Source organism: Eurytemora carolleeae, unplaced genomic scaffold (genome assembly GCF_000591075.1).
Source record: "Eurytemora carolleeae unplaced genomic scaffold, Eaff_2.0 scaffold1092, whole genome shotgun sequence".
Classification (NCBI taxonomy): domain Eukaryota; kingdom Metazoa; phylum Arthropoda; class Copepoda; order Calanoida; family Temoridae; genus Eurytemora; species Eurytemora carolleeae.
In genome coordinates, this window is record NW_019396978.1 from 59,619 (window position 1) to 72,191 (window position 12,573).

Here is a 12,573-nt window from a genome sequence, read left to right on the forward strand (position 1 = left end):
CGTCATTTTTGTAAAGTTTTGGCTCGTCTTTACAGTTTTATCCTTTGTGGGTAACCCTGTAAATATCAATTTTAGACTATGTGATAGTTTGAAATATTTAATATATAATTTCGAGTTGCAAAGATATTGGGATTAAAAAATTGAGTTTGTGGAAAAGACTAAATTCCTGTAGAAAAATTCAACATTTTTGCACTTTAATGAGATATATAAAAATTATTTTTACGTTTGAAAGTGTTTGCTGAGTACTTAAGAATTCACAAGTTAGGGTAATTTATTTAAAACTCTAAAAGATTTGATATTGCTGATTACAGATTACAGATTTCAGATTACAGATTCCAAATTCCAGATTACAGATTACATACAGAGTATATAAAGTATAACCTAGAACTGTTTAGACATCAAAAGAATAGTTAAAATGTCGTTTTCTTAACCTACTGATATTGGTAGCTTCAGATATCTAGTTTAAGTAAATATTTAAATGAAGCTCTTTAAAATTGTTCACGCATTTCTTTGACTTTTTATTTATTTTATACAATTACTGAAATTTAGGTATTTTAGTATAATTCCCATTAAAAATTGTCAAGACGATATTTTATAAATTCTCTCGATGTTTCTGAAGTTCTTGGTTAGATTGTATATATTCTGTATACTCTAGACAATATTAGCCAGGTCCCCAGCCCTCAGGAACAATAATTTCACGCATAACGGGAGCAGCTCGCACCTGAAATTTGATCTGTTAGACTGTTTTTAAATCTCCTCTAAGACTTGTGATGATGACAAATATGGAGAGAGATTTTGCAGAAATGATCAAGTTGTGTATTTAAAATTTTGAGTTGATTAATTCACTAAAATCTCCGGTTTATTATTATTATTATTTGAAGTACTAGACCGAACTTTCAGCAGTAAGAGCAAGCTGTACAGTACAAATATAAAGACTAAAGACGGCAAAGCAGGACAGTACAACAAATTAATCATCTACTTCTATTGCAAGTATTGTAACTTATTCCTCTATTTTTGCCCTGTCACCCACTTAACCAACTTTATGTAAATGTTCACTTGGCTATCTCACATAATCTCAGAATAAAATATATCTATTATATTATATATAATTACCCTAGCTGCTGGTGCTGTGTCTGGTATAGTCCCTGCTGCACATTTTAACAGAAATTCCTTCATTTCAGACTCATTCACAAAATCTGCCAATTCACTTGGAGTTTTCCCTGCAATTAGAGTTGTATTCTAATATCATTCTTAAATGTTACAGGGTTAACTACAAAGGATGTGATGAAAAAGACGACATGAAACTCTTTAACTATGACAATTTCCTGGTTAAAGAAATTAAGTCTTTGACACAAACTCTGATTTAATAATCCTTATATCTTTAGAATCCAATGTCGTACATCTTTGATATTTCAAACTTATATTATTTGATCTTACAGAATTCATAGTTTGAAATATCTAAGGTCTACGACATTGCCTCCATGACACGACAGCATTTACATTTTTTTCTAAATAGGAAATTTCCCAAAAACCTAGGCATTTGGGAAATTTCCCAGATACCCAGGCATTTCGGAAATTTCCCAGATACCCAGGCATTTGGGAAATTTCCCAGATACCCAGGCATTTGGGAAATTCCCCAAATTCCTGTAGGTATTTGAGGGTGGTATATTTTTAAGATTTTGGAAATTTACCAGGCATTTGGGAAATTCCCCAAATTCCTATGGGTATTTGAGGGTGGTATATTTTTAAGATTTTGGAAATTTCTCAAATGCCTGGGTACTTGATAAATTTCCCATATACCCAGGCATTTGAGAAATTTCCCAGATACCCAGGCATTTGGGAAATTTCCCGGATACCCAGTCATTTGGGAAATTTCCCAAATTCCTATAGGTATTTGAGGGTGGTATATTTTTAAGATTTTGGAAATTTCTCAAATGCCTGGGTACTTGAGAAATTTCACACATACCTAGGCCTTTGGGAAATTTCCCAGATACCCAGGCATTTGAGAAATTTCCCAGATACCTAGGCATTTGGGAAATTTCCCAGATACCCAGGCATTTGGGAAATTCCTATTTTTGACATTTTTGATAATTGCTGTCACTCCCTCCGACATTGGAATCCAAAGATGTAGGATTAGGAAAGCAGAGTTTGTGGCGAAGACTCAATTCCTTTTAGTAGCCATTGCAATGATTTTGCAGCACTCCCCACTAAATCCCACTATTTCTTCGGTCAGAGTACTGCAAATCACTGCAGTCCATGCCGAAAGCTTAGTAGAGAGTGGCAAAGAAAGAAACAAGTTTACAGATGCCGAGCATCATAGATGTTAGGAAACAGACAGTATACATTCCGTACAGTTGTCTTTGAAGACTTATCCTTTGTGGGTAACCCTGTAATTTAGCTTATATTTCTTTTAACATTTTACAAATTACATTTGCTGAAAGAACCCCATTTATCATTTTTAAAATGTTTTGAAAGAAATCAAAAGAAAACATAAATAATAGAATATTATAAGTGTTTAAAGAGCTAAAATGTTGTCTTACTAATCTCATCATTTGTTGAATTAAAAATTGTAAAGAGAAAAAACATTGTCCATGTGCAAGATTGAACAGGAAAACAAAGTTAAATTTATGCAGACCTATGAAGGGCAGGAATTTTTTGCATAATTTAAATAAAAATGCTGAAATGCACCAAATAAAAAGCTTTTATTTGAAGAGTACACATTCTCAGCACTTTCAACTAAATACTTTTTAGGTTTTAATAAAGATTATATAATTTAAATAAATGTTTTCATAAATGACCTTTTTACTATAGATTTTATTTTATGTAAACTTTTTATTCAATTCTACATGGATTAAACTTAAGAGACGACTGTGCGGAATTTAAACTGTCTGTTTCCTTACATTTATAAATCCCTGCAACTTTAAACCTTTTTTTAACTACTTGGCCTAACGATTATATCCATGGCAGAAGATTTAGTTCAATAAGATCGTCATATTTTAAGAGTTAAAAGTCGTCTTTCCTGTCTCATTCTTCGTGAGTAACCCTGTATTTAGGATAAAATGCAATCCTTGCCTTCATTATTTTTAGCTGTTAGGTTAGCTCCAGCCTTGACTAGAAGAAGTGCTACCTCTCCTGCACCATCCCTGGGAAAACAAATATATTGCTAGATTGGGTTTCTGAAAAAATATACTACTCTCTGTCTTAGGAATTTACAAAAAAGGAGGCTATTCCTCTTTTAGTGAGCCAACTACACATTTCGTTTTTTCGTTGTTTTCAGAATTTTCAACAAAAAAACGTTTGTTCAGTAATTTGTTGATAAATATGCTGAACTACGGTGGTAGGCGATAAAATCAATACAATGAAAACGACTTTTAATTTCAATTTAGATTTATATAAGGCTTTTAAACAGAATGAATACAAAAATAAATGGAGAAAAAATCGAGAAGCTTTCCATTATTAAAACTTTCTCTTTAATTACTTGTAAAGAATTGTCAGTCGAAAAAAAGCATGTTAACAATAAAAACTTAAATAAAAGTCTATATTATATTGATATTATCGCCTACCACCGTATGTGCAACTACAGCTTGATTAAATCAACATTATAGGTTCTTTTATCCAACCTGGCAGCAACATGAAGAGGTGTAAGATCATCTTCATCTGGCACATTTACATCTGCTCCAGCTGCTAGAAGAAGCTTCACTATGTTTGGTTGATTTCCCATGCTAGCCTAAAATCAGCTATATATTAAATACAGAATACCTGGTCTGACAATCAATAAATCAGTTATATATATATATATATTTTTTTTGACTTCAGACTTGTAAACTTGTAAACAAATGATTATGAAAAAATATAACCGATTTTTTTCACTAACATTTTGCATAATGTAATAAAAACGTATCATAAACATATCATTTAAGAATATGCTAGACCTTTTTGTGGAGCCACCTGATGGGACAAAAACACATGGATCTAATGAAATAAACAGAGCGTCCCATATCATATTAGATTATCTCTATGTGGTTTAACGGTAAAATACGCACATAATATTAGCCTTATTAAATTTTTCAAAATGATTCATTCTTCATAAATTTTCTGATTTGTCCCACAAATCGTAATTTAGACCCATTAACGCGGTCTAATTTGATGTGGGACACCCTGTATTAGAGCTAGGTTGATAAACTACATACCGCTGGTTGAAATCCTGAATCGCCGAATAAAGTAAGAGGGTTTGAATCGGTGATTCAGGATTACGGTCTGTAGGCAGTTCAGCAACCTCTCCAATTTATAAAATTTGGTCCCTGGGCAACATAAAGCAAGTACCTGGTACAGTGGAGAAAATCCTTGTCCTGAACATAGATTTACATCTGCTCCTTTACTGATTAATAACTTCACAAACTCCTCATTGTCCTGAACATAGATTTACATCTGCTCCTTTACTGATTAATAACTTCACAAACTCCTCATTGTCCTGAACAATTTACAGATATGCAGATATACATATGTTTCAAGGATAGGAAAGGCACGCTTTGCACCCCTATTGCTTCCATTCCGCAAATTTCTCACAATAATGGATTTGGCGCAGCTCGCTTACCCCTCGGGTTTCCTTTCCACACCCGTTTTGCCTTCTTTACTTCTAAAAGCTTCACATTTTTGCGCACGCTTGGTTGCAACACCTTAACAACTATAACGGGATATGGAAGGGTTGTAGGCAAAATTGGTCAAGGGAATCCGTGTTTATGTAAAATTTTCAATTTCCCGAAAAAGTATAGTTTTATCGTATTTTGAGAAGAAAATTCGCCAATTTTTCCTCGAAAAATTCGCAGAGTGGGTTGTCATTTAACATAACTGTCCCAAGGGACGTCAACTAACTCAAGAATTATCTTTGATTTAAAAGGTATAAGAACTTATGAACAAATTAATGTTTTTTAAGGACAAATTGAAAAAAGAACATAATGACACTCTACCTTTAAGATAGCATAATGAATACTTGATCCAAAGACACCAGCCTCATTTAGTATATTCAAGTCTGCACCCTTGTCAATTAAAATCCTAAAAAATATCAACTTTAAGATTAAGCATTGTTCAAATCAAAAAAGAAAGAAAAATTTTTTTACATTTTCCAATAGTAAATTTTCTGTTTTAAGTATGGACACTTATTTTAAGATCAAATTAGCGGAAGTTGGTGTAAAGAAAGATAAAGTTTAGTAAAGGTGAAATAATGCATACAGTATGCCTAATGATGGGCAAAACGGTTTTTTGCACATATTTTCTTTCAAAGTCTAAATTAGGCAAATTGTATGAATTAGGCTAATAATCTTTCAATTTTTTTAAAATTGAGTCTTAAGGTAGGGTATTTGTTGTTAGGTAAAATAAAGATTTTAAAAACGTTATTTCCCAATAATATTTGGTTTACCTGGCACATTCAAAGTGTCCATTAGCTAGAGCATGATGAAGAGGTGTAAAAGAAGCATCATAGGTTGCTCGGTTTATATCAGCTCCTGCAGCTAAACATTTCAACAATAGCTAGAGCATGATATAAAGCGGTAAAAGTAGCACCATAGGTTGCTCGGTTAAAAGGATTATTATCTAATATAAAAAGGGATTATTACCTAGTATGAAAGGGAACATTTCCTAGTATTAGAGGAATTATGATCTTGTATTAAAGGGATCATTACCTAGCATTAAAAGGATTACTACCTAGGATTAAAGGGATTATTACCTAGTATTTAATGGATCATTAGCTAGTATTAGAGAAATTATTACCTTGTATTAAAGGGATCATTACCTATTATTAAAGGGATCATTACCTAGTAATAAAGGGATCATTACCTAGTAATAAAGGGATCATTACCTAGTACTAGTATTAAAGGGATCATTACCTTGTATTAAAGGGATTATTACCTAGTAATAAAAGGGATCATTACCTAGTATTAAAGGGATCATTACCTAGTATTAAAGGGATTATTACCTAGTATTAAAGGGATCAGTTCACATCTATTATTTTCTGCTGCAGCATGGAGTGCAGTGTAACCATAAAAATCAACCTAAAATACAGTTTTGTTCAGAACTACAGTGAGAACCAGAAAACTCTGGAATAGGAAGACGACTTTTAGTCTCATTCTTTAAGGGTGAACATGTTTGTCTTTAAATATTCAATTGTATATTTGAGATTCAGCAGTTGTGGAGCGTGAAGAGTCCCATTTATCATAGAAAGAGATTTAAATAAAACAATTTTCTTTGTAACAACATCAAATTCATTTGATTATTAATTTAATTTCGTCTTCCTATTCCACAGTGTTCTCACTGTATGAAAAGAAATATGTTAAGGGTTGCTAGTATCCAATTCAAATTTTGTTATCTTTAGAGGTTGATTAATGAAAATTCGCAAAGATTTGCTCCTAGCAAATGAGAAAGAAACTGAGGTCTTGCCGTAAACTCCGTTTTCAAATCCCTATCTCTTTGCAACCAGATCTACACCATCAGGTTGCAAATATATACGGATTAGAAAATTTAAGTTTGTGGGAAGAATTAAAGTTCCTCTGTATAAATATGATTTTACCATTAACAAACTATTTTAGAATTTAATCCCATTTCTTGTAGGCGAAAACTAGGTTATTTCTGTGCTTTTTCATTTAGTAAACCATCAAAAAACCAAATATAAAGCTTCAAATTGGTATATTTTTAAGTTTTGGGTCGTCTTTTCATTCTCATCTTTTGTGGGTAACCGTGTAGATTAGCAATATCTGTTACGATAGTTTCGAGCTCTAACATAAAAATATGGTTTTAACCTGATCAATAGTTTCTTTTGTCTCTTTCTTCAGCAGCTCTTTAACCTTCTCCAGCTCACCAGCTGTTACAGCTGCAAACAGCTCAGTTTCCATAATGATCTACAATATATAATGTAGTAATCTCTGTTTATGTGGATGCCCGACCATAACTAGGGTTTCCAGCGAAAAAGAAACATCGGTTCTTGAAAATTTCGCATTTTTTCCGAAAAAAATGTTCGTCCATATTTGGCATTTTTTCGTTTTTCATTTGCTCACGAAAAATGCGAAAACTTTCGCGAAATAGGAAATATTAAAATTTTGCGAAAAACTGCGAACAAAATAATGCGAAAAAATCGCGAAACAAAAATGCGAAAATTTTGAAAAAAAGGAAATTATGCGAAAGAGATAAAAATTTCGCGAAAAAATACGGTCCATTTAAAAGATCTTTCTTGTATTTGACTAGCTCATGACTAACTAGATTGGGGTGAACGGACGTGGACGGACAGAAACTCAGAAAGATAGCTAGAGAAATCACATTCTCTTCATTAAACATTTATAAAAGAAAAGGAAGAGATATTATTAATATGATATAATAAAACTTCAAAGGTTGAGCTCTCAGAGCAGAGAATTTCACACGTTTTTTGTGCAATTAATAGTTGCAGCTACAATACTTATGGTTTCGCGAAATATCGCATCATTTTTGCATTATTCATTCATTTTCGCAAAAAAATGCGAAATTTTTCTTAAAATTTGCGAAATGCAAACAAATATGTTCGCATTTTTACGCGAAAAGTTCGTTCGCTGGAAACCCTTACCATATCTCGGGAGCACTTTGGCTTAAATTTTGGTTGGGGAACTTGGTAAAACCCTGGGAATGTTCATAGCCTTGCTTAAGAGGATTGACTTTTTATGAGGTAAAGCTCTAGGCAAAGCTGGGTTTCCATGCAAATCTGGTCTTTCAACCTAGTTTATGAATGGTTTAACAAATATTAAATAAAATCACAAAAAGAGAAGATGTAATTCTTTTTCATTTCTCTTCTTTTCTCTGTTATGATAATCCGAGAACCTTAAGTCACTTGTATTTGGAATTTTAATTTAAATTAATCAATTTTCAGATATATAACGGGATAACTAAGACAAGCGTTAAAAGGATAATTTTGGTATTTGGGTAAGCACAAGGCTATTATGCAAGGAAAGTTATTTCAGAGGTGTACATATCTTTTGTATTTTAGTGTACTGTCTCTGGGCGGTATTGTAAACACAAGACGGATGTTGAAGCCTGACATGGGATCCATCTTTCATGTAAAAATCAATGAAATATTTTGGTCATAAGAAACTAATATGTGAATTATCAAAATTTAATGCTTTATAGCCTCCTCGGATACTGAACGATCACTGATGCATCTGGATTCTTGTTTACAAATTCCGCCCAGAGAGAACTGGTTTCAATATTTACGCAGAGTATACACAACTGCAATTAACTTTCCTTGCATTATCACCTTGGGATGCACCTCTTTAGATACAGAGTCAATTGATATTACTTTATCAACACATTAATTAAAAGTCAAGAAGTCTCTTAAAGGGAGTGTTCGCGAAAAAAGTAAAAAATAAAGGCTGTTCCTGAATTGAATTCGGGTTTGATTGCTTCTAATTTTACTTTTATATGTTGTGAATAAAAGGAGAAATTGTTGAAAATGTCTTATACCCAAAAGCGAATTGAGCCAATATAAATTCAAAATGAGTTGCATTAATAATGCTAATTTTTATTTTGTCAAAATGACACTTTTAAGAATGTTATATGGGTAAGATTAGAAGTTTAGGTTAAAGTGATTGAGATGAGATATTTCAATAAATTCATATTTAAAAAAGTTTGTATCTAACTGAAACCCTCCTCCTTTTACCTACAATGAGATATTGAGTTTGCATCATAAACTTTTTATTCAAGTAAAACAAGGCTCGGTCGTTTCTAAGTCGTTGCCATGTTGAGTTGAAGTTCTGAAATCTGACGGACACCTGGTAATTTCAGTGAAAACTTTTAAAATTGGTATTTTATACACGAATTTGAGACCAACCAGATACTTGGGCGCGCTTGCGGTGTTCCCAAATCTTTTAATAATGGTTGATAGACTCTATTTACATATCTAGATTATCCTGAATCCGTTGTAACAAATCCATGTAAAAAAGCTATCAAAAATATATGTTTTTTTACAATCTTTACGTATGTATACTATGAACTTTTAAATGTACACACTATTTCGGGGATTACATGTACACAATATTCATTTTGTCCATTCTCATCAAGAAACACAAGACAAATGCAGTTTAAGAGCTATATAAGTCCCCCGACTATATTACTTTCTCTTACCTGTGCAGTCTTGTTCCTCAAGTAGAGGAAAGGTAAGAATGAACCTAGTGTTCTAGCTCATGTATTTAGCCTCTATATTTTACAGGGTGTCCACAAATTTTAATGTCAACACAATTTTAAATAGCCTTTATAAAATGCACATAATTAATACTCAAATTATAGAAATCAGGAAGTTTAGTTTAGTTTACTTTAATCTGATCCTTTTCTCAAAAAAAATTGTACTTCAGCATTTTTTTTGACACCCTGTCAGTTTCTGTTTAAAGTTGGCAACACCAACTTAATGAACAGGGTTAACTCTCAGAAAAAGAGTAAAATATAATTTAGGGAAAAATTCAGGAGAATTTTTGGACTTTTGTTTATTGTGAATTTAGTTTGTATGTTATGGTATCTTGGCACCAGATGCAGGCTGCAGTACGTGTAAAGTACATTTGCTATTATTACAAAACAAGTAATATTAAAAAACTTTAATATTAAAACTTTTAAATTAACAACCATTTGAATATACTAGTTTTTATTTCTGAAAATGATAATTGTTAACTCATAGTTAGATTTTCTCAACAAATATTATTTGCGGATTTATAAAGGTAAAACAGAGAAGAATATGTACAGAATTTAACACTTCATTTATAAGATATTTTTTTATAGTTATTGATAAAATAATTTGTATAACAGGCTTAAAAATAGTATAAAATACACTGTTTCGATCGTTTTTTTATATGTTTTTATAATAATCCTGTTTTAAAATTTCATTTATTTTCAATCTTGTACAGTTGTACAGTTGTACAGTTGTACAATAAGATCATGAAGATACGACTTTGTACTTTCTGTTTTCTTATTTTTCCTGTTTCCTGCAAATGGACACTTTAAAAAAAAATTATAATCGGCAATTAAATTATTATATTTTAAGCAGAAGACCTACGTTTATCCTTAGGATTGTGATATATTAAGAGCTTTTGGTCGTCTTCACAGTCTCATCCTATGTGGGTATTTCTGTATATTTAAACTTTTAAAATATTATTTCAATTCTTACCTTATACAATACAATATGCAAATATTGCTGGTCAACGTGTCACTGAAAAACTATTTTATGTTGTTCCATGTATTCTTGTAATATTGACGTCAGAACAAGACGTCAGAGTAAGATTTACAAAAACATTGTTAATTCTAAATGCCACTCCGCTACTCTATACATCCCTTCCCTCCCCTCTCTTCTTCCTGTACCCCTTGTACCCCCTGTACCCCCTGTGCCCCCTGTACTCACTTTACCCTAACCGTACACTGTACGGTGTACCCACTGTACACCCTATACCCACTATGTACCATTGTACCCCCTGAGCCCAAAATTTAAAAGAGTATCGTTGAACGAAACGCCCGAGTTTCCTTTTAGGGGTCTTAACATTTGTGTAGATTTTGATTTAAGAGATTGGAAAAAATGGAGACTAAAAAGAAACTGAAAAAGTAACATTTCTTTACAAAAATATTGATATTCACAAAACCCCATTCGTGAAACCCAGGTTTTAAAACTGGTTTTCATAATGATACCCTGTCTTAAGTTTTGGGCTCTGTATAGTAAATTGAACATAAGATTAAAACCCACTCTACTGCTACTATTAATTTAAAAACTATTTAGAAATTTAAAAAGTACAAAAACCTTAAAGATGAACTTGAATCAATTCAGACTGTCAATTTAGGGCACTTCGTGTCGACCAGGGAAATGTACAGGGTTACTCACAAAGACTGAGACTTCAGGGACGACTGTAGGGAATCTAATATGTATGTGTCCATATATTCATTCCTTTTTTTACACAATCATTAAAAAAAACTTTGAAGAAACTTTATTCAAGACATTAGACTTAATTTAATGTTGGGATAGACAAATAGCTGGTTCTCTACAGTTCTCATTATTTGTGGGTATATTTTTTATTTCTAAAAAATGATTGTGTGTTATTTTAAACTATTTCTATTTTGCACTAAGAATAGTTTTGCTTTAAATACAGGTTGTCCCACGAAATATGACAGTGGGTGAATAGTATTAAATGTCTTCTTTTATAATTTGCTAAGTTCTTTGACACAAAAGAGATTAATTATCATTAATAAGAAATATAACATGGCAGTCATTTTATAGTAAAATTGATTTCTAAGTAAAGTAAGTTGAGTAAAAGATTTTGCTGACGAAATAAACTGCAAATATGCTTTAATATCTAATATAATATATGCTTTAACATCTAATACAATATATGCTTTAATATCTAATACAATATATGCTTTAAACTAATGGCATAAATCTGCAAAATCTAAAAATGCTAATGTCGTCACGAGAAAGTCGTCTTCGAAGACAGAAATTTAAAATTATTCTATTGTTTCTAAAATTCCACGGCCAATGCCGGGAACTTCAGTAAGTAAACGATAAAATAAGGAGACAAGAAAAAAGATTAAGGAGTTTCAGATTAGAAATAAGAACGATTGAAAACCACTCGATACGATAAGAAGAAAACTTTGAAGAAAAATATGGAGATTTCAACGGAAAATAAAGAGGCTCTGGGGCAAAAAAGAAGAAAACTCCTATAAAATATCGAGAAACAGTGGTGAAACGGAGACTATAAGGAAACTATGATAAAAAATGTCTACAATGGCAAATAAATGTAAACCCCGGAAAAGCATGGGCCTCCAATGACAATATAATGCGTATGAGAGGTAAGTTTTTTAATCGAATAAACTGGAGGTGGGGGAGGGGGGGGGATATTCTAGTTTTCTATAAATAAAGGGGTTCTCAATCTTAACAGAGGTATATTTTTATATATTTTTCCCACATTNTTTTAAACCTTTTATTTATCGATTCACAACAGTACCTTTTAAACCATTTATTTATCGATTCACAACAGTACCTTTTTAAACCATTTATTTATCGATTCACAACAGTACCTTTTTAAACCATTTATTTGTCGATTCACAACAGTACCTTTTAAACCATTTATTTATAGATTCACAACAGTACCTTTTAAACCATTTATTTATCGATTCACAACAGTACCTTTAAGCCATTGTTCTATTCTCAGTGGTACATATTTTTTTTAACCAATTGTTCGATTTACTACAATACTCATTTATTTATAATTACACACAACTGTTTAATCTTCATTAACAATCGTTATTTATATACATGTACGTCAATAACAATTTGTATTTTTGTAGGAAACCTCGTTACTGAAATATACTTTTTCAAGAAGTTATCATCTATCTGTGTCTGGTAGAAAAGAGTGTTTTCCTTGCCAACTCGCCTTTCCCTCTTTCGAGTATTATTCCTTTTGTTCAGCTCACAAATGTGTATTTAAATTAGAATAATAGAAAATAACATCTAGAAATAATTGCTGACGTTTTGAAAGCGTTTACATATCTCATGTTGAAAGACGACATTTTTAATGCATGATAATTTGGAAT

General features: G+C 31.9%; 1 protein-coding gene across 1 annotated transcript; it reads right to left on the reverse strand.

Moving 5' to 3' along the window:
• Window positions 1-253: 253 nt before the first annotated feature.
• On the reverse strand, window positions 254-10,076 carry LOC111710726 (putative ankyrin repeat protein RF_0381). Its single transcript, XM_023484845.1, has 10 exons — window positions 10,055-10,076; window positions 6,792-6,890; window positions 5,972-6,047; window positions 5,417-5,507; window positions 4,968-5,052; window positions 4,324-4,410; window positions 3,621-3,727; window positions 3,073-3,143; window positions 1,114-1,220; window positions 254-721 (listed from the first exon to the last, which is right to left on the reverse strand). The coding sequence occupies exons 2-10, from the start codon at window positions 6,882-6,884 to the stop codon at window positions 662-664; spliced, it is 777 nt and encodes a 258-aa protein (XP_023340613.1). The 5' UTR covers window positions 6,885-6,890; window positions 10,055-10,076; the 3' UTR covers window positions 254-661.
• Window positions 10,077-12,573: the final 2,497 nt, after the last annotated feature.